At 48.4% G+C, this 22,085-nt stretch overlaps 1 protein-coding gene across 3 annotated transcripts; it reads left to right on the plus strand.

The window, feature by feature from the left end:
- Positions 1–4,390: 4,390 nt before the first annotated feature.
- Positions 4,391–13,369, plus strand: SAP30L (SAP30 like). 3 transcript variants are annotated; one of them, XM_075715476.1, is made up of 4 exons: positions 4,391–4,576; positions 6,377–6,499; positions 8,189–8,287; positions 10,266–13,369. In XM_075715476.1, the coding sequence occupies exons 1-4, from the start codon at positions 4,391–4,393 to the stop codon at positions 10,392–10,394; spliced, it is 537 nt and encodes a 178-aa protein (XP_075571591.1). In that variant the 3' UTR covers positions 10,395–13,369. The 3 variants fall into 3 exon arrangements, with proteins under 3 accessions (XP_075571591.1, XP_075571592.1, XP_075571593.1); XM_075715477.1 differs by lacking the exon at positions 6,377–6,499; XM_075715478.1 differs by lacking the exon at positions 6,377–6,499 and having other exon boundaries at positions 8,204–8,287.
- Positions 13,370–22,085: the final 8,716 nt, after the last annotated feature.

Below are 22,085 nucleotides of genomic sequence, written 5' to 3' on the forward strand. Positions count from 1 at the left end.
TGGAGGACAGGTGTTTGGGTGAAATTTAGCCAAAGGAAGGAGAAGGAAAGGTGTTTACTTCAGCGTGTGTTATCTTTTTTTCTCAATGCCCAAATCAGTGATTAGAAGTTTGTGTTAACTGGCAACTAAGTGAGTAAAAATTCCCCAGGTTGATGTGGTTGCGGACAACACGGTATTGGAGCATCCTTTACTGCAGTGACCGCCTCATGCTCAAGCTACGGCTGGCCTTCTGTAGGGACGAGCTTTTGAGTGCGGTTGGCTGCTACGCTGCGTGGGTGCGTACTTCGGCAGAGGGGCTGGGGTGGGACTCTTGTCCCCCTCTTGTCCCCCTGACCAAACGCTGCAGTGCTCTCATGTGTGGATGGTGACCCCCCTGCCGTCCTCCTTCCTGTCATGCCTAGATGGTGGCCCTTCGCGGTCCTCCTTGGAGCACGGGCCTTGCTGTCCTCTGAAGAACAGAGCCTTGCGGGTGAGGCCCTCTGAGAGCTGACATCTGGGCAGCAGCCACCATGCCTGGGACACTTCCCTCCCTCAGTCTGCCACCAGCCACGTGTTCAAAGCAACACAAAAAGCTTTTCTCAAAGGCAGTTTGTGTGTTTACTGCTGAGATACATACGGCCGTGAGAATAAAATGTTAAAATCATCCAAGCCTATACATCTTGCTATGCATGCATCTTGTCTGAACTACCTTTTCCCGTGGTTTGAGGGAGCTCGGTGTCACACAACTGTTGCCCAGCTTAGGGCAGGATGAAGCTGTCACTCTCCTTTCTCTGCGTATCTGCCTTGAGAGCAACCGCTGGTAGATCCATCCTACGCCTTGGTTTTCCAGGGGATTTTAACAGCTCGCTGCCCTTCTTGTGTTCTAGTCCATGGGCAGGGAGAGCAGTCTTTCAGCCCACAATAAGTTTATAGGCATTGCTCAGGGCTCTATCCCGTGTTCCCATTTAGGACCCTCCGCACTTTCTACTGTCACCACTTCATTTCTTTTGTGGCTTTCCCAACACTCCTTTTTACTTAACTCCATGGGGTGAAAAACAGTGAAATAAACGGAGGGGAGACAAACAATAGCATGTGTGAAAATCTGCATGTGTGAAGGAATAGAAAGGCTCTTTCTTGGGGGACCAGCAGATAACTGTGAGGCGTGCTCCTAAGGGAAGACTGTGCCGTGATTCTTGGCCACAGGAACATTTCCTGGGGGGAGTATGTGCCAAAAGCTGTGACAGTTTAAGCATTTTAGCACATTCAATATGTGCCACCCTAGAAAAATGCTGAGGAGAGTGCGAGTCTGTTGAAAGGCGCTAGGGCAGTCTCCACTGGCCCCCAAGCTACAGAAAATGGGAACGGTCTGATTTCTGACTGAGGTATACAAAAAAATAAAAAGGGCTTCTTCCCAGGACATCTTTGGCAGCACAGACCTTTTGGAGAGTACCATTTCTGTCCCAAGAACCCCGAATGGCTCCATTAAAACAGTAAGTTCCCGATGACAGCTACATTGCAGACTTATCTTTAGAGGGTAGTGCTGCTACAGCTGAGATTTAAAGGCCTGTGCAGGTTCCCCTAATTTGATTAGAGGGCTGGCTTGGATGGGCAGGCTATTACAGCTTCAAAGGCACTAAAGCTGCCTGGGTGCTGATGGGTTTATGAAACATTGTTTCTCACTTCATTGCAGCTCCCACAAAGAATTATTAGATCAGGTTAGTAATAGATACCTAATAAAGAATGTCTGTATGAGGCAGTTTATTTCACAGCAAGCTAGTTCCGGACTAGCAGACTGTGAAATCTTGAGGTTCCCATGAGGATAAATATGCTGAAATAAACTGCGATTATATGAACACCTCCATGTGCTTTTTTTTTTCTTTAAAAACTGAAAAAAGGGTGTCATTGTGTTAGCCTGAGCTGGAGGTACTTAGCATTGAATTAGCAAACAGACAGTGACAAAAGCAGGGGTTTTTTTCCTCTTAGTAGGCATTACAAAACAACTTAAAAATCTTTTCAGTTGCATGGGATGAGGGTTCGCAGCCAAAGATGAAATACAATCTGATGGCAAGTACCAACCTGTTCTGGCACTGACGGTGCCTGTTTCCTCGGCCACTCCCAGCTTCGCATAGAATAGTCCAGGGAGCGCCTGCAGAATCTCCTCCGCACGGGGACAGGAGGAAGTCCTGCCTGTAATGATCGTGTTCCCTTTTATCTACTTGCTTGCTGCTATTATCATCTGTCCCTACAGTCTGCTATCAGCTTCCCAAATGTCCTTCTGCAACATTTCCTCAGCCTGCCATTTGATTTTCGTTTGTAATGTTGAGATAGACCTAGAAAGCTTGCTATCGGGAGCGCTAAGATCACTGTCAGCCTTCTGGTGTTTTCCCTTTGCCCAAAACAAGGGAATATCTGTATGGTTTTTGCCAGGAGGGTATTACTTCAGGCAGGCAGATCCCAGGCAATTTGGCAAGGGGCTTTTATAAGCGGCAGCATCTTGCTTTTTTTAAATCTCTTTGCTCTTCACTAACTGCTTGTTGGTCTGCGGGTAAAGTCACTTGTTTCTACCACCTTCCCATTGGAGTGGCTGGCTTCTGGGAGCGGTGTTCCCAGGGAGTGCACTGTGGTTCTCTAGCAGTCACATGGACAAACAGGAATTAGTAATTGCCCAAGTGCATCAGCAATAAAAACTAAGACAAGGGGCAGAACTGTTGAGGAAGAGCATTAAGTCCCTGCCCTCCAGATTTATTCTAAGACACGATTGGTATTGCAAGAAGTGCCTGGAAAATACATATTTTAGCATTTGTCAGTCTTCTGGTGTGGCGCAGGCAGAGCAGGCTGCGAGACGCCTGTGTCAGCGTTACCGTGAGCAGGCCGATCTGATGGCCAAGGGCTTCGAGGAGCCTCTTTCTTCCAAAGGTATTTGTGTGTGTGATTCAGCACAGTTCATCCCGTGCTAACGCACATTGTTCCACGTGTGGGATTTCAGACTTTGAAGTAATTTTAGTCTATAGAACTTTTTTTTTCTGTTTGTGCAAAAAGTCTTTTCTTCAGGAAGATTAAATCCTTTTCCATTTACAGCTGCCCACGCACCTTTGACAATAGCATATGCTGTCTGGTATTACAGAGGTGACAGCATTTCCAGAAGGAACATCTTTTCTCTACAGATCAGTTGGAATTTATTTCTTTTTTCCCCCCTTTACCCTGCCCCCCCCCCCTCCAATTTTACCTTTTATTTTTTTTTCCCCTGGAATATGACAGAAATGCAAAGCTTCAAGTCAGATTGCTTTGGGAAACACTTTCCCAGGTCCAATCTTTTCACTATCCCTGCCTTGTAATTGGTAAAAAAATCCATCTTCTTTAATAATATTTCAGCCAGGAACTCGTACCTACACAGCAGGAGCCTTAGTGCCGATGCAGCCAGGAGCGGGCATTTGTGGCGTGTGCCGGCATGAGCCGCGCCCCGGGACGGGCTTCAGCCGCCGGTTCAGGCGGGCCGGTCGCTGGCTTTCGCGCTGTCGTTGGGGCGGTGCTGTTCAGCTTCGGTCGGCTGCAGGGGCCCGGGCCAGGCGCCCGCGGTCCGCAGGCCGAGGCGGGCGTTTCGCCGTGCGGGTCCCTGGGGAGGAGCGGAAGGCCGAAGGCCGGCGGGGCCGGGGAGGCTCCGAGGGGCGAGGCCGGGCACCCGCCCCGGCGCGAAGGGAGACGGCGAGCTTCCTGCGCCCTCCTCACGGGAAGAGAGCGAGTGCCGGCTCGGGGGCGGCTGTGGGGCGCCGGGGCTCGCCGCTCCCCGTCAGCGCCGGTCACGGCGGGGGGGGGGGGGGGAGCCGCTGCGGTGCCCTGGCAACGGCGCGCGGCCTCCCCCCGCCGCGCTCCCGCGCCTCTCTCCCGGCGACCTTCCGGCTGCCGTGCGAACGCGGAGGCGGGCCGGGGCCGGGTGGTGTCGCCAGACTGCCAGCGCTTCCCGCCAATAGACGCGCGGAGCGGCGGAGGCGCGCCCCGCCCCGCCAGCCGCGCCGCCCAACCAGCGCCCCGTCTGCATGGCGGGGGGCGGGACTTCCGCTGCCGGGGAGGCGGTTTTGTGTGTGAGTGTGTGCGCGAGCGGTGCCTGCGGGGTCCCGGCTCCCCCGCGGGCGGCGGCGCTTGGGGGGCCTGGCCCGGCCTCCGCGGCCTCCGCTGAGGGGCGGCGGCGGGCGGCCCTCCCTCCCTCCCTCCCTCCCTCCCGGCGGCGCGGCCCCTTCCGCCGGCGCTGAGGGGGGTCCCCCCTTGAGGGGGCCCCTGCAAGAGTGGGGGGCCCCCGCGGGGGCGCCGGGCGGCGGGGTCCCCCCGAGGGCGTGGGGCGGCCCGGCGGCGGCGGCGACGGCTGTTTCGCCGGTTCTCGGCTCCCCGGGCGGGGTGAGGGGCGGGCAGGTGGGCGATGAATGGTTTCAGCACCGAGGAGGACAGCCGGGATGGGCCTCCCGCCGCCCCCTTTTACGGCCAGAGCTGCTGCCTCATCGACGACGGGGACCGCTGCGTGCGCCCCGCCGGCAACGCGTCCTTCAGCAAGAGGATCCAGAAGAGCATCTCGCAGAAGAAGCTGAAGCTGGACATCGACAAAAGTGTGAGTTGCGGCCTCGGCCGGTCCCGCCCGCCGCCGCCGAGCCCCCCCGAGGGGCCGGCCGGCCGCGCCTTGCCGTCCCCAGCCCGCACCGCAGTGCGGTGCCTCCCGGGGAGGCCGCGCTCCCCGCGCCCCGGCCGGCCGGCGGAAAGTTGCTCATCCGCCCGGCAACTTGAGCTTCCCGGTCGGGCGGGGGGGTGCGCTGAGCCCCTCCGAGCTGGGGGGGGCCGGGGGGGGCGAGGTGCGGCGGCTTGCGCCGCAAACTCCCTGCCTCCGGACCTGTGCTCCGCGCTCGGGTGAGGGAAGAACGCGCCCGGGTGAGGATACGGGTGAGGATACGGCTTTTCCTCTCGGCGCCGATTATCTCGTGAGGCTTCATGGAGCAGCGCTAAAACCCGTGCCTGGGGGGAGAGCTCGCATGCGGTGGGGAGCAGGTGATGTTCGGGGGGAGCGAAGGAGCCGGCCGCCTTCGCTCCGGAGGCGACGGTGCCATCGTGATTGCAGTCGGGTATTGAAAACCGCCGATGCTCCCGGCTGAAACCAGCGGTACCGGTTGCTATCTCAGTTAGGTGTCACTGGCGCTACGTTCTTAATTGGCAAGAATTCGTGTTCTAGCGAAGCAGCCTGCTTAAAAATGAACTCGTGCACCTAACTCGGAACGCGAGGTGCGCAGCCTCTTAAACGGGGCACTGGCACGCTTGTTCGCTGGTCGGCACTAAACAGCCCAATTTGCTGCTGACCGCTTAATGGCATTAAGTGACAGCTGTCAGCTCAAGACAGAAGCGGGTCGTTCGCCGAGTAACGGAATAGGTAGAGCAGCCCGTCAAGATTGCAGAAGAAATTTCTCAGAAGTGACTCAGTTCTAACAGAATTCTGCTCCGCGTGCTTTTCTTACCTGATCTTTAAAGATTAAAACCATTAAGAACAAACAAACAAACAAAAAAAAGGTGAAGTTTTGAGTCAGTCTGTTTGGCAGCTTCCCCAGTTGGTCAGGTCCCTTCTGCACAGCCGAAATAACATCATGTCACGGGAAGAGAGTGACTCAATTTAAAATACAATCTTATTCTTAAAAAACAGAGTATATTCTCCTGGTTGTAGTCCTCAGCAGATTTGTCTAGTGGTAGAGTCGTTTCTTTCATTTCAATGTAGGGTGTCTGTGTTATCTGAAGACATTTTTTACTTACAGGTACCAAATAATTTTGATCATTTGTGGTCCTTTGTTGTACGTATGCATGCTAATTCTAGTGAGAGAATATCTGTTAAGAAGGGCGTTCCATGGCAGGATAAGCTATAGGAAAGAGATTTTTGCTTTTGGTTTGCTTAAATTGAGGTAATTAGCCAACTTTTATTTGATCTAGATTTTGAAATGCTTGCATTAATAATCTCATGTACTATTTAAACCAGAAAGCTCACAAGAGTGGAACAGAATTATGTTTTTCTTGGTAGTTACCTGGTAGTAAGTCCTGAAGCAAATGCACTTCCTGCAGACAATTACCTATTTTTTTCTGACGTGTGATTGCAACCATAAAAAAGAAATATATTATCTGCAGAGGTTCAGATTCAGCTGGAGCTCTCGAGTCCTTCATTTTCCTTGCCTTTAGTCTTTGTAATGTAAATTATCTCTAACGCAAGCGTACAATATCAGTCCTGGAGTTTAAGATTAGAAATTCCTTAGTGTCATGAGGCAGTCAGTCATGCCAGTCATGAGGGATGCGCTCTAATACTGGTGTCTAAGTGGCTGCTCTTGAATGCTGTTTCTACAGTACCTGTTTTGATTGCTTTTTCACCACTTCTGATTCTTAGGTGAGACATCTGTATATTTGTGATTTTCACAAGAACTTCATTCAAAGTGTCAGAAACAAAAGAAAGAGGAAGACAAGTGATGATGGAGGTGACTCTCCTGAGCATGAAACGGATGTCCCGGAGGTTAGTAGGTGCCAAGTGGGTGTAAGATGCTTTATCAATTTTGAATGTGTTGAATTTTGACTTGGATGTTTTCACGTATTGGGAAATAATTAAATTTTGAATTGCAACTCCACTGAAACTGCTATGGAGTTACTCTCATTTTTCAGGAAGACTTTTTTTCCTGATGTGTAGTATCCTAATTTTCTTCTTCATCCCTGTATGAGTTCTTTCCCCATGTAAAGTTTTCTATAAAAAGGGGTGTGATAAGGTAACTGCACAGCTTCATGTATGTACTGCTTCCAAACAGAGAGCTGTTAAAACAGTATTTGATACTAATTCTTTTTCAGAGGTAAAAATAAGCTATTTTCAGTGGTGACTGAGGCCCTGAGATGGTTCTTTGTTACCTAGCATGCATCATTTTGCAAATACACTAGAGAATCCAATAGGTCAGTCTCTGTTTGGCTATATGATATCCAGGGATATTAAGCTTCTCCAGACATTCACATTTACGGTACTTTTGGCACTATTTAAAACTACCTTCAAATAATTCGTAACATCTTTTTATTTTCAGGAAATAGGCCTTTTCTTGGGTTTGTTTTTTTTTTTTCTCTGTGTTACAGAACTCTAGAATAATCTCTTCTCTGTGCCATTGTGTTCTGTATTTGCTTTGGTGATGTTTCTGGTACTGTTGACGCTGCAAAAAGTTGTGCAGAGGTGATGTTCATGGAGGAGCTGAGCTCTGGCCACGTCAGCAGAGCCCTCTGCTGGAAATACCACCCGTATTGGCAAAAAGCATTTTATTTCTGAAAAAAAGGCCACCAAGAATCGTTTTGCCAGCAAAGCTGTGTCTTGACTGCAAAGCCGTGTCCACACACCTCCTGTGTGGAGGTGTTGAAAGAGTAGCAAGTTTTTGGTTTGTTTTGTTTTTAAGGATACCTGACCTTTTGTTGTAGCTGTTTGTGTTTCCATTCTACAAGGTTCTCTGTCAAAACTTTCCTATACAGGCTTTACATTAGTTGCCCGGATGATTGGTGAAGACCCAGCTGGCATCTAAAAATGTTAGTGCTGTAGAGCATGCAGGGTATTTGGTGGTTAAAAACCGAGGGATGCACGTCACCTAACTGAATAGGGAACTCTGTAGTGTGTCAGTTTTAATGTAATTTTCTTCTTGCTTTTCAGCAGAGATTCCCTTTGTCTTTGAAACATGGCATTTCCCACATGATCTTCATCTTCCTTCCTGTAACCTCCCCCACCACCCCCCTTGCTTTTAAACTGTGCACATCCAATTTAAGTATTTGAATTTCATTTCTTCTCTGCCTCTGTACTCTGTTTTATGTCACAAGCCATTTGTTCAGTGCCTGCTAAATTGATATTTCATGTGTGAGCTTTTTAAACCTTGTGGGAACAAAAGGTTCCCTTTTGCTTGGAGGTTGCAGAGGTGTAATTGAGAGCAGAAATTGGCCAGCAATTCTGTTGACAGCATGTGAACCAGAACAAAATTTTGTATTTCCCTGAGGCTATTTTGGTCCTTTAGCATTAACAAATACAAAATATACTTAGATTTGTCAGTAAGGCAAGCCAGTGTGGTTCTGAATGCAGGCAGGGAGCAGTGCTGTTGAGGAAGAAATAGTTATTTTTAGATAACTCTACATTTCTGCCTAATAGAAGCTAAAGGTAGTGCTCATCCCCTCTTCTCTGCATCACTTCCAGGTTGACTTGTTCCAGCTCCAAGTAAACACTCTGCGACGTTACAAGAGACATTATAAGTTGCAGACTAGGCCTGGACTCAACAAGGCTCAGCTAGCAGAGGTAAGTGACGACAGAGGTAGTTCCCGTCTCCGTTATTAAAAAACTTTTTATCTCCTCTGCTGAAGTGCGCATTTCTTGGACACTAATACCTGTAGTGACTCTCTCGCTAGTATGTACCATGTGCTCTGCAAAAGGTTTCGGGGGATGATGCCAACAGAAAGCTGCGTGCTTTCTTTCACCTGAGACAGTCATGGAATACATGGAAGCTGGCTCTTGAAAGCATGTTTTAGTAACTTGCTTTTCTCTGCTTCCTTTCCCTCCTTGCTCACAGTCACAATCTGTTACCTTTAGGGAACAGAAACAGAAGGTAGTTTCCAGCAGCTTAGGTGTTAACTGAAGATGGCTGTTGTACTGAAACTCAGACTTACACACTACTAGTCACCTTAAGTGCCCATGTTAGTTTTTCTTTCCTCACAAGCACTTCAACTGGTTGGAATTGCTTCTTATTAAAGGCAAAATCACTGACCACAACTTCAGATTTCTTATTTCCCTCTCTTGTCCTATGATTCTGTATTAAGTCAATAAAAGGCTCTTTCCTTAAGGGCCTCTACTGCTGCTTCCTCACTATATGGGGTACTTGTTAAGAAAGAACTCTGTTACTCTTTGTTATTTGGGCTAGTTGTGCTTGGTGTGCATCTGCTCTGCTCTCTTTCCTGACCTGGTCTGAAGGCATTCTGTGGGAAAAGTCTTCTCTAAACTTGAAAAAAACTGTAGCAGTTACTGAATGGTAACGAGGTTGTTTTTGTAAGCTGAGGCTTTCACAACTGTCTGCCCAAAACTGGCTGTTTTGCTTTTGCTTTAAAGAACAACAACCGGCAGACCAAAAAAGAGAGCAAGAGACTGTTTTGCTCTCTTTCAAAGTCAACGAGGGAACGAATATAGGAAAGAATACGGCGAATGTGTAGTGTAGTGTAGTGCATGTAGGAGTAAGGTGAATGAAGCAGGGTGGGTGTATGTCCTCATTAGTAGTTCTGATTTGTCATGTTCTAACTAACCAGTTCGTAGTCTCTCAGCTACCTCCTGCCGTGAAGGACTACTTACTTAGGCAATTTACCATGAATGTGCCCAGGAGGAAAAAAAAAAAAAAAAAAAAAAACTACTATGCAAGCGGAAAATAAAGGGAGCCTAACTTAAAGTTGTCACACACTTCCCAGATTTCCTGTGAAGTCTGAGCAGCTTTGACCCTACGCTGGATCCTCGTCCAGCTCCCATGCTTGAATCACTGCTGCCTGAGGCTCTTAGACTACTGCTGCTACCCCACCGTAAGGAAAACTCAAACTTCCATAAATCTTCTTGGAGTGACTTATTGCTCAGCCTGCATCAACATCCAGTTCTGGAGTTGTGTTGGATACCAAAAAAGAGCTTCTTCCATATGAGAAGCAGATCTCATCCTGCTCCAACACATTTTCTACGTTCATTTTCTGAGGAAAAAGCAGCTAATGGTTCAGGGCTGATGCTAGTGTCAGAGAGGGGTAGCCCTAACCAAATCCTAACCCTCCTATTACAAATCCCCTGGTGTTCCTTCCAGTGAAAACTTATCCAGTGTGTTTCCCTTTGGACTCTAAAACTTTGCTACATCTGGTTCACACAGCAAAGTGTTTCAGTATTTCTGACACTCTCCTTTAAAATACTGAGATGCAGGGAAAACTTGCTCTCCAAATAAGCGGCATCTGACGCCGAGATTAGGAGAGGCTATGCTGCTTTGGCAGGAGGATGTTCTGGCTTCCAAATTCCGCTTGTAGGTTGGCTGCAAATACTGCTGACATAGCAAGACTGTGCTATGTTCATACGCACATTCCAGCTGTAAAGAGAGAGAGGTAAATGAGGACGGACAGTTTGAATTGGTGCATGTTTGGCTGAAAGTATATTACGCTCAGTGGCCATAAAATCGTTTTTGGAAAGTGAAGAGAAACCCTGTTCTGATTATTTCTACTTTTTAATTTCAGAATTTCTGTCTCTTTACATGTTGTCCTTCTAGACTGTCAGTCGTCACTTCAGGAATATTCCTGTGAATGAGAAAGAGACGCTTGCGTATTTCATCTATATGGTGAAGAACAACAAGAGCAGGCTCGACCAGAAATCAGAAGGTAGCAAGCAACTAGAATGAAGATTAACAAGACTTGGAATAATAGACACCTTGAAGGAACAGATGGTATTGTGCATTTTAGGTATATAAAAACTGCTGAAGTATATTGTAAATTTTTTTTTTTAAATGCAGTAAGTCTGGATGACAGAAAAAAATACAGACATTCTTATCAGGAGTATTTGAAAACATGTGCCCAGCATGTTTCTGAAGACTTCTTCCCCTCATTTCAAAATCACATTGGAATAAAGAAATGAGGATAATGGGGAAACCAAGTAAACCTGTAGGACTGTGGAGTTTGTCAACTCGGTGTTTTAAACCATTTCTGGAAATCTGCATCTCAGTGCAATTCAGATCACAGATGGCATTTTTTCACTGAATTCAGACTGCATCACAAACCACCGTGCAGTTTGTCTTGACGCAGGACTGGAATAGCAGCAGAGATAAAATTCATAATTGAGGTGCGTGGGTCAGAAGTTTGTCTGAAGCTTGCTCCCCAGCTACACATGCTCTGTCTTGCCTTGAGTCAGTGCTTCAAGTCCCAAACTTCTACAAATGCTCCAGCTCACCAAATCTGCTCCAGTGAACACTAGTTGACTAGTGTGAAATTGATTTTTTTTTTTTAACCATTTTTCCTCCCACCTCCTTCTGACATGGATGCCAAACAACTCTCTGCAATCTCTTTTTCTAATTTCTTTTATTTAAGAACTCACTAATTAATTGTCTCTAAGCATTTTAAAACTTCTGCATTTGCTCAGAATGTGGTATTAAGGCAAATACAGTTTATTTGCTGGGTTTGATCATCTTGGCTGAAATGCTTGTTTAATTCACTTACGCGTATTTCTCTTGTATTCAAGGCTCAGTGATGGTAGGTGAAACAATGGCTTGAGACATCTGTCTCAATCTCTCTCTGTCAGATCAGGTATCAATCACAAGTGATGTGAATTTTATACTGAAGCTAGTCTTTAGCAGGTGTCACAAAACAGCTGTGTGGATTAGTGGGCTCGGCAGTCTCTGTTTAGTATAAAGCAGACTTAGGCTGATGGATGTAGCACCATAACCGGGGTAGTGAACTGACTGGAGCATGATGAATTTCACCTGTCTTTGCAATGGGCAAAAAGTATCGAAGCACTTGCCTTTCGTGAGCATTACATGTGCTTTTGTAAGAGCTGTGTGAGTGGAGGGTGACATCCTGGTGCTCTTTAACTGGGCGCTGTAGGAGGAGATCGCTCTGATTTTGTTATTTAAAGCCAAGGTGTCCTTACAAGTAACGCAGTGGTGGTTTTGGCAAAAGGAGCCTATAAAAGTGTTGGTTGTGACTGACTGTTCTCCAGTGACCTCAAATTCTATTCAAGGGGATCTCATGATTTAAAGCACCACTCTGTTTCTTTGGTGTCCTAACCAATGTCTCCATTCTGTTACAAGATGCCAAGACTCCACATAAAGAGTATATTCTCAACGAGCCTTAATCAACAAACCAAACAGTAGAAAACTTTGGCTAGCGTTTTGTCAATGGCAGGTTTTAATATTCCAAAACTGGATGAAGCTTTCTTGAAGAGCTAAACACGCAGATCACGATCCCAGCTTAGTACTGCATCATGTTTCGTAAAGCATAAAGGGTTCATGTAGTGAAGCTCTTGTTGAAGTTATCCCAGGGTCTTTTTAAAAATCAAGTCACAATTTAAAGCAAGCTGTTCACATCAGCTCTGAAGTGTTTGCTAATACTCCAAAAACATGTTCAACAAACTTCAACATGTCTAAGTCCTGTGTCATAGGCAGAAATACTCTGTTATGGTACGCGTCCCATTTGTGAGGTTTTGGGGAGTGTGGTTGTTTTGGCATTTCCTTGTTTGATTCAGTATGGATTTTAAGAGCATCAGCCAGGAGAGAGGTTCAAGGAATGAGGGGAGAATGTCTTGCGTCGGTATTTCATGAATGTTTAAAAATTTCCTAATTGCGCTGGTCCTTTCCTTATTGAAAGGGTGGAGTAATTCCCACATCAGTCAACGTGATCTGGCTTCTCTCATTCAGAACAGATAGCTAAAAGGGTACGTTCTCTGACTGCATGTGCATGTTCTCTGACTTCAAAGTGCTCATGTAATTGGAGGATATTACCAAGGGAAAGTGAGTTTCTGAGTTGAGAGGGTTATGCCTCATTGTATACTTCTAGACCAAAACTGTAAAAATGTAGTTTGTTTGGGGTTTACTTTTTTTTTTGTTGTGTTTTGTTTTGTTTCTAAGCGTAAATAAATCTGTTGGGGTGTGTTAGCAGCCAGCAGCAAAATTATTCTTTTCAAGGAAATATGGTGGCAGGTTCCATCTGTTCAGGTGTATTCACTGAAATGCTTTTGTGCAGAGGGTATCCAGGAAACTTTTTTTTTTTTCTGAAAATAGGCAATTGATGTGAAATGTGATCCTTGTTGGTTTCACTCTTAAAGCAATTATACTTTTTTGAAAAAATTGTTGGTGAAGTGTGATGAAGAGATGTTTACCAGCCATTAGCAGTTGTTTATAAGGTGGAAAGCTTGGAGGCAAGACACCAAAGAAACAGAAGAATCTTTGGCTGTCAGACCCCATGGCCTTGTAAACCCTTGCAAATGCCTTATTATCATGTTCTCAACTTAGCTAGAGCAAAACGCCTTGAGCAAAAGAAAGCCGATGTCTAGTTGGAAGGGTTAGCCGTGTTATGGCTCCCATGCTATAAACTGAAATCACACGTCAATTCAGTAGCAATATCCATGTTCAGGGTGCCTGTGATTCTTGAAAAGCATTTAGTGTCTAATAACCAGAAAACGCAACAATGCAATTGTCATTCTGTATAATACCATTCTGTGTATTTGATTCCTTATGCTGCATGCCAATTAAAAAAGACTTTCCAACTTTTTGTTTTAAACTTCAAAGTAAATGTGTTTGAACCTCACACTTGTGAAGCCATGAGGTGGGACATTTTCTCAGCACTTTTAGATGGGAATTGTTGGAAAGGTAGAAGACCCAAAATTGCTTTGGCTGGCATGATAAGATTTTTTTTTTTTTTTTTTTTTTTTGCCTTTTACATTTTGCTTTTCACAGATGGGCCTTAAATTCTGTCTAGCTTTGAACCATGGAGCACAAGCTTTGGGGGCATGGAGGATGACCAGATGTCATCTTCCATTTATAATAGTGGAAGCTTATTTCTTACAAGCCTGCATAGGTGACATTCACCCTGGGGCAGAGGAATCATCTTTGAAGCCCTCCAGCCATTATATAGCCTAATTCAATTACATAGCCTAATACAATTCTCATTGAAGAGTTGCATTAACTTCATTAGACTTCTGAATAGATCCAAAGCCATTAGTATGAAATCCAAATAATGCGGAAACATCTCTTCCGGGGTTAACTTCATCCTGTATGCTGACCCTCTGCTCACTTTAAGGGAAGAAGAAGAAATCATTGCTGGTAGTTATTGGCTTGAGCTCAACTGAAGGGAGGTGGAAGCATGCGAAGACTTGAGTCAGTGGCAATCTGATGGCTGAAAAGTGCAAATATTCCCAAGGAGGCTGTGTTAGAATGCAGGTTTTCTTAAACTTTCTGCATCTGAAAGAATATTGTATATCAACCTGAAGTAAACAATTGCATTAAAAGCTAATGTTTTCTTTTGCCGGGCACTTTAGATGCTCAGCCTGAGAAAAGCAGGGCGGGCAGGTTTGTACCACTTGTCCCCAGTACTCTGGTGTCCCAGTTTTTCTTAGAAATGTGGCTGTAAACCACCAGATAGCCTGGAGTGCAAGAGTTGAACAAAACATATCAAGTCTGGCATTTACAGTTAGTCTTAAGTGCAAGCTGGCTTCAGAGAGGCTTTGAAATCAAGAGCCAAAATAATCCACAGTAATTGCGAGTTTTCAAGCGGGTCATGGTGGCACAGAGAAGATGAAACAGGACATGGCCCACAGCGAGACTGAACAAAACACGCTTCCACAGTTAGGAACGCAGAGGAAGATTTGTTCTGTGTTAGCTCTTGTAATGGATGTTTTATGAGAGGGGAAGAAGGGGGGAGCTGTGCACTTTACGTCTTTTGGTTGAGCCTAATGTAAATACCAATGGGAGATCTTCATTGGTAACTGCAGAGAAATAGTCTGCTGGGGGACGGTTTATTTAAATTTGCGGATCGTTACACTTCCCCAGAGCACTAGAGTCACTTTGCCTCTGCAGTTTAAAAGAGTGGGTAATACAAGCTAGCCTCCTGTACAAAAGGAGCCCTTGTACTGCCCAGAGTATTGACTGAAGAGTCCCAAAGGTGAAGGAATGTTATTGATGCCTGACTCCTCTTGTCACTGATGCCCTTTAGCCATCTCTAGCTTATCAAGTTAGGGAGTTTTCCACTTTCAAAGTGCAAATGAACTGTTAGGATGTAAGATACTCCTTGCACTTTTCACAGCTATCCCTGGTCTCGCGTTTTTGACTTGCCTGTGAACGCATGTTTGGAATGAATTAAATGGTTGAAGAAAGTGTGGGGAGGGGAGAGGGGCTCTGCCTTAAACCTGAACTTCCCTTGCAAGCAGCTCTGCAGGCCATCGTGTACATCGGCAGGCTCCAGGAGCCTCTTACTTAGCCGAGCCCTGACAAGGCTGGGTTTGCTCCTGTCCTAGCCGCAGCTCCGCAGCTACAGCGCAGGGCAGGGGAATAGCAGGTAACTTGCAGAATGGCTTGGAGCCTTAGCGAGCTTATTGGGAGAGAAAAACTGTGTTCCCTCTTCTGTTTCTGGCCTCCATGTATTGTGCTGATCTTATGCCAAATGTTTTGGACACCTTGTATTTTTAACTGTGTAATATAGCTGTGTATTGTTAAAGCAACTTAGTAACTTATAGCAAAAACTGTAGAACTGATTTCTCTGAGGTGTAGGAAATGTCCTGCTTCCACTGTGTATGAGACTTTAACTCTGTACTGTCTGACAAAGATAAAATGCTGAATTTCACTTTAATAAATGATCTATCTAGCAATGAGGCCTACACTCTGTTCTGTTTGCCTTTCTGGCCTTAGCGCTGTTGCCTCCAGAGCCAATGGAGTTTTGCTTTGCGCGGATGTTTTGTGCCAGGCTTCTCTGATTCACTGTCATTTCCCACCCACCTCCCCAGGGCTGAAAATATTGCAGACATGGAGGGAAGAATGGCACTGCTGACTAGGATATGTCAAGCCTGAAGCAGAAAACTCAGGTGATGGGATATTTTGTGACAAACCTATGTGGGTTGCATGAATGCAAGTCACAGTCTTTTGCATGCAACAAAAAGAAGACCTCACAAGATGGATGTTGTTGGAGAGCCATGTGACCTTGCATTTTGGAGAGTGTTGGGCTTTTCTATGCTGGGGATATTTTTCCCCCTCTATCATGAACGTGTCAATCAAGTGCAGTGTCTCATTTGATTCATGTTTCTTAATTAATCTTCTTTATGTCTAGTTCAACCTTCTGCTTTGCTTCCTTCTGAAGTACACGCTTGGCTATGTTTCAAGCATGACTTGTAGCTCCTGTTGTCCAGAGCCGAAGCTGCATGCCCAGCTGACAGGGTGGGTGCTACTCCAGAGCAATGCTGACATGTAGCATCCCAATGTTCAATCAGTTAAGCTACAAGATCCTTTTCCATGTAGTGCTTTGTTTCATTTCTTTTTCCCATATTGCTCTTCCTCCTGACCATCAGCCGTGTAGGCAAAGATGCCTCGCTTTTTTGCTGCGGTGAGGAAGTGGTGATGCCAGAAACGAGCCTGAACGCTTGTTCTCCTGAATGGCATTTCCTAAGGCTCTGCTGGCACTGAGGCATGCTTTAGCCTTGATTTTTAACCAGGAAAGAGGTTGTAGTGCAGCTTTTCAGACACTTGGGCTCACACAAAGGAGGATGCTAGGATACTGAGAGCTTTACACTCAAAATACAGGACCTGAATTTATCACTGTCAAATTAAATTGCACTGTTGATGTGCCGTAAAGATTTGCACAGATAATTCTCCCTGAAACAACCCCACAACATCTTCTGTATCCTTATTCCGTGGTGCTGTCCCACAGCCAACTGACCTGTCTGCTTATCACCATTCAATTCATGGCAAGGGATGAAATGCCCTCTGGGAGGAGGGCGGCAGGTTGTGTTGCCGCTGTATGGTGGCTTCCAGCCGTGCAGAGCGTGCCCATTTGTACTGCCGGCGATGCATGCAGGAGGCACTTGGTTCCCCCCTGTCCGACATCCCAGGGCATCAGCTTCCTGTAGCGAGGGAGTGGGGACTGCAGGGAAGAGACCTTAGAGAGCTGAGCGTGTTGATGCTTCACTAAGCTGTGAGAAACAATCAGTGATCAGTAGTTACATTTCAGCCTAATATTCTCTTAGCTAAAGACTGACCTTGATATATGGGAGAGCTGGGGGAGACTGAGCTGGCCCATCAGAAACACATCCCAATGTCCTCTGTGCCTGCGTTTGTGGATCTGTCTGGAGGCCTTTGCAATGGTCCAGGGCCTTTTTGTGCGAGGCAGCGTGCTGCCATGCTACAGGAGTGTTGTCCCTGCCTCGGGGAGCTCTCAGTTGAAGAAGGCGAGACCAGAGGTGACCCAGGCGGGCACCACGAAACGAGGAGCAAGGGGGGATCACTTCACAGGACATCACCTGCGTGTTGTCAAGCTTTTTTATGGAGGTATCAGGGAAAAGTCTTCAGGTGATGACAAGGGCAGCACATCCCAGTGGAAGGGGAAAAGCCATGTCATTTGCATTCCCAAATTGGTGAGTGTGGGCTCTTCTGCCAGCACAGGGAGGAGGTGTCCTGCCCAGGGCAGAAGGGCCGAAGGAGGGCAGCTGTTGTGCAGGTGCTGTCTTTAGCATGAGAGTGTATAATGGAAACTGCGGTGACACAAATACACTCTGCCAGTTAATCACACAAATAAACTCTGCTCGTTAATCTGTTATTTGTACAGGCTAATGAATAATGCTGCTTAATCTCACGTTTGCTCCCTGCCAAGAAACCCACAGAAGATCTCAAGCTCAAAACCACGGAGGAATCTGCTCGATCTTTTTAACGTATTCACACTGAGAAACTAAGGGGCCAGCAGATTGATCTGATGGGCCTAGAAGCGCACGTCCCTCTCCCCGCTCCCTGCTGCCGTGCGAGGGCAGTGTTAGCTCAGTAACCTGGGCGGTGGGTGCTCTGCAGCTGCACCGCTGAGCCCAGGCAGCTGGCGGGGCGACCAGAGCCATTTTCCCATCCCGAAGATGCCTCCTTGGTAGGAGCTGGCTGTACTTGTCAGATACCGGAAGCGGGATTATGCTGTAGTGGGATGTGGAGATCATAAAAATGGTTTGTTTGGGTTTTTGGTTTTTTTTTTTTTTCCTGGTTGGACATTGAAATTGAACACGTCCGATTCTCTGCGTGAGCCGTCCTACGGCCTCCTTGCAACATTGATGGAAACCAGGCTTCGGTTCTCTGCTCCCCAGCAGAAAGGGCAGCCCAGAGGATTGGGGAAAAATGCGAATGTGGATTTAATGGTTTTATGTTTTAGAGTTGTGGTTGAGCAGGCCGAGTGTGCAGGCGAGAGCCTTAGGGCTTACTTTTCTTTTTTCCTTTTTTTTTATTTCCCCTGCATGCAATAAGGGATGGCTGCATGGCTCTGCCAGCGCTCAGTCTCACTTTGCCAGGAGCTGGAGCTGATTTCACATCTCTTATCCTTGCAGGCAGTGTTGGCTTCTTCCCTAAGTACCTCAAAGCCCTCTAATGTGCTTTTACTTAATTGTTTTTGGAACTTTCTCCAAGATCTGTTCCCTTTACGTGTTGCAGGAAGTACTCCGTGATCGCTGCAGCATCCTTAGCAGGGAGCACCAAAGTGCTTGTGGGGAAGAGCAGAGACTGCAAGACAGGGGAAGAGATGAGTGTCGGGCAGCTGAGATGGCTCCTCTGCTTCTCCTACCGTCTGCCAGGGACCAGAGAGCACAATGATGGGCACCGCTCACTAACCCAGGTTTTGGTCGCTAAGCAGAGAGGAGGCTCTGAGTCCAAGAGGCGTGTGAGCGCTGCCTGTGTCTCTTCCTGGTCTTGACGCCTGTGTGGGCAAGTCGGTCTTTAGAAGAGGGAAGGTGGTGGGTTGTATCCAGTGGTCCTGGAGCCAGCTCGTTTGTAGCTCAGTTTGGTGTCTGGGTTTTCGCCAGCTCCCGCGCCTGTTGAGCAGACGGCAGGCCGACAGCCATGGCCTGGCAGGCAGCCCTGAGCAATCTGATCTCCTGTTTGGTGGCTTGCCGTCCAAATTGTAGGCCCTTCATTGGGCTGGGGTGGGAAAGGCAGGCGCCACATCCAGCCCCTCTGCACGGAGATGTGGGGGAAATAGCCTGGCACCTTCCCAGCTCTGCCCGGCCACAGAGGGCAACCAGGATCCCTGTAGGTGTCCCAAAACAGTCGTTCAGCTCTTCCCTGTCCAGTCTGCCCTGGAAGGAACCCTGTCCCCTGTAGTTGATGCTCTTGTTGTTCCACACCCACCTTCCCAACAGAACCAGGTTGTTTAATTTTTCCCTGCAATTGCCGATGGTTTACTGGCCATAAACCCTGACCCTCACACAGAAAGCGGAGCCCTTGGTGCACTGCTGCTGGCCTTGACTCACCTCAGCCCTCTGTGTCTCTATTTTCCTGGGGATAAAAAGCAGGCTGAAGGCTCTTCATTGGCACCGCGATAGCACTGGGTACAGACAGGGCTTTTCCTATTAGACTAGCACAAACTACAGTGCTGGGGAGCTGCTGTCCCTCACCAGGTTATTCCTTGTCCTCCTCCCTTCTCTCCTTTTCCTGATCCTGTTTTCCCCACTCCTCCCTGCTGCTCCTCTGCTCCAAGTCCTTCATGTACTCCCCGAAGCAGGCCAACAGAGGTCTTCCCACCTCTTTATGGTTCCTAGAAATCAGAGCTCCTAAAGAAATAAGGAGCCTAAAAGGGCATTGGGTGTGGAATTGCGTGGGTTTAGCCCTAAGCAGCTGGCTTGGTTCCTGGACATTTTGTAGGGTGAGTTGTTGAACACAGCAGCCCAGGCTCAAGTTTGAGTCAAGCTGATGAGCTTCAGTGCAAAGCCTGTCCTTCCACTCTCCATCAGACACAGGACCAAAATAGTGGAAGCTGGACAATGAAGGTGAGCAGAGGAGGGAGTTTCGGCGTTGACGCAAGCTTTGTGCACTAGCTCAGACTCGTAACTCCTTCCAGCTTCTCAGTTTGGGAAGGAGCTCCCAGCCGAGGCAATTAAACCAGCCTGCTCTGGCCCCCACGTTCCCCCCAGCTGCTCCTGCGGGTCAGTTACAGGCCATGAGAATTTTGTCAAGGTAGCTGCAGTCTAAGGGAAAGAAAAAAAATCCCTTTTCCTCTCAATTCCTCAGCTTTCAGCCGCTAGTGACGCCATAAATTCCCCTACTTCTCTGGTTACTGTAAAGTCTTTCAGGGTGGTCAGGACCTGAATTCCTCATGCAAAAGAACAAGCAGAGAAAAAGGAAACTTTGCAAGCAAGGACCTTCCCCACCTTGAGGATCCATCGCAAGGAATCGGCGAGGCTCCAAGCATGTGCTCTTGCCTTGCACTCCCTTGGCTTAAGCCTCTTGGGTAACTGCCTGTCTCACTCTCCTCTCGACAGTAAATATCCTCCTACCAGCCTGCGCTTCCCGCATGTGCTCCAGCGGGTCCATCTGGCTCCTTGGCTCGTCTGATCTGAAGGCTCCAGGTTTGCTATGGCACTTTAGCTTTGGAGTAACCAGGAGAGACGGAGCTTGTCCAGCATCACACAGCTATGGAAACGGCACGGAGCCCTGCTGAGCAAAGTGCCCGGCTGTTTTTACCCTCTGCCCTGAGCTGTACAGCACTGATCCTCCATCAGATAGCCCCAGCTCCCAGCCAGCTTCCACCCTGGACCTTAAATCCAGCCGCTGCATGGGACACAAGTGGGCTGCTGTGCCACCCCACACCATCCAGCTTCACCTGAGGGCTGTGCTGAGATGTCATGGGAGAAGATCAGTGGGAAATTGGCAGCAAAGTGTCGTCGCTGCCAGAGAAGATGCTTGCTAATGGGATTGCTCCACAACTAAGCAGGGCAAGGATGGGTCATTCTGCAGAAAGCCATGGTGAGCACCTTTGCTAACCCCACACCAAGCACATGGGTCTTGTGAGAGGAGTAAATACTCCCTTCTCCCAACACCCCACACTGCGGAGAGGGCCTTCACAGAGTGGAGCAACAAAGGTTGGCTTTGGAGAGGTAGGGGCATGGGGTGGATGGTGAGTTTGTCCATTGTTTGAAGGATGGTCTTGGGAAGGTTGGCCCAGGGTGCAGTGCTCTTGGTTTTCCCCCAGCACAGGCAGCTGCATGGAGAAATACACCCCAGGCACAGCTCAGTGCTAGAAGACCCAAGCAGGGACAGCCATAGGGGGGAAAACCCAGAGAGTTTGGATTTGTTTTAAAAAATAAAATGAAAGAATGGAGCCTTCATCTGCCTTGTGGCTCTACAGTCTTCCCATGCTTGGATATCATTTCTACAGCTATGGATTGGAAATGCATCTTCTTTTTAGATGGGTCTCAGAATCACGTGACTCCAGAGGCATGGAGATTTGAGGAGGAACTATTGCATGTCATGAACTTTGCAGTGCAGGGGGCCTCTGTTGGACAGAAAACCTTCCCACCTGAGTGGTACTCCCAGGAGACAGTCTGACTTGGGAACCAGCAACTGGGCTGAGAGGCTCCGAGTGTTGGGAGAGGATCAAAAAGCTCCCCTGGCAGTAAATCTTTCACCTGCCATGTTACTCACTGGGGCTTGTGGCCATTCCTCCGAGGTCGGCCCCAGGTCAGGATTTCTCCTGTCTCTTTAGCCCCCAAACCTGGAGATTTTTGTCTTATCTTTGACGCCATCTTGACACCGAAAACAAATTATGGCCCAATTACCCTTACTGAGAGGGGCTGGGGCTACCTTAAATGGCCAGAACTATCAGGCGCTTCCTTAAGAGCAAGTAATTAGAGTGGGGTGCAGGGTGGGGAGGTGGGCAAGGACTGGGGGGACCCCTGGCATGGGGCTGCCCTTACCCCCCTGCTTGGCATCCCATCCAGCCCATCCCACCCCACCCAGCCCTACCCGCTCCAGCCCAGCCGTGCTGCGCCCTTGGGCTCTGGAGAGGCCAGAGCAGAGATGGGGCTCCCCCCTGCCCCCCGCCAGCACAGTGTCCGGGGGGTTCCCCCCTGCCCCATGCCTCCCCCAGCCCCGTGTCACCAGCTGGGGCCAGGCCAGGGAGGCCCCGTGACAGGAGGAGCAGCCCTGGCCCTGGCCGTGACCTTCGGGGCGACCTTGAGCGAGTCCCTGCGGGGCTGGGGACCGGCGGTGCCTCTCACCCCGAGCGGGGACATTTCCGTGCTCACCCGAAGGAAACAGCAAACAGAAGCATCGCGGCCGAACTGCCATAACAACCGGCCTGAAGCTTAAAAAACTTCTTTTCCTTCCCCTCTTTCAGTAACATTAAAACGCGCTCTCCCCTCCTGTGTGCCGGGGCATTTCTTGCCCAGGGCTGTGCCATCCGCCTGAACCCAGCAGCTGTTTTGGGGGCTGACCGGTGCTGAGCTGGGTCCCAGCCCGCAGCGTGGACCGTGCTCATCTGGGGGCAGCTGCCCGAGCATCCCCGCCGGGGAAGGTGGTGGCGGCTGCACACGGAGCCGGGTCCCTTCCAGGATCCAGCCCAGGGAGCAGGGAAGTGGAGCTGTGCAGAAATAT

The sequence above is a fragment of the Pelecanus crispus genome, chromosome 8 (assembly GCF_030463565.1).
Source record: "Pelecanus crispus isolate bPelCri1 chromosome 8, bPelCri1.pri, whole genome shotgun sequence".
In the NCBI taxonomy this organism is placed as follows: Eukaryota; Metazoa; Chordata; class Aves; order Pelecaniformes; family Pelecanidae; genus Pelecanus; species Pelecanus crispus.

Coding starts and splice junctions, on each gene's coding strand:
- SAP30L (XM_075715476.1), top strand. CDS start 4,391: ATGAATGGTTTCAGCACCGAGGAGGACAGCCGGGATGGGCCTCCCGCC. Junction 4,577..6,376: donor AGCTGGACATCGACAAAAGT/GTGAGTTGCGGC, acceptor TCTGATTCTTAG/GTGAGACATCTGTATATTTG. Junction 8,288..10,265: donor ACAAGGCTCAGCTAGCAGAG/GTAAGTGACGAC, acceptor TTGTCCTTCTAG/ACTGTCAGTCGTCACTTCAG.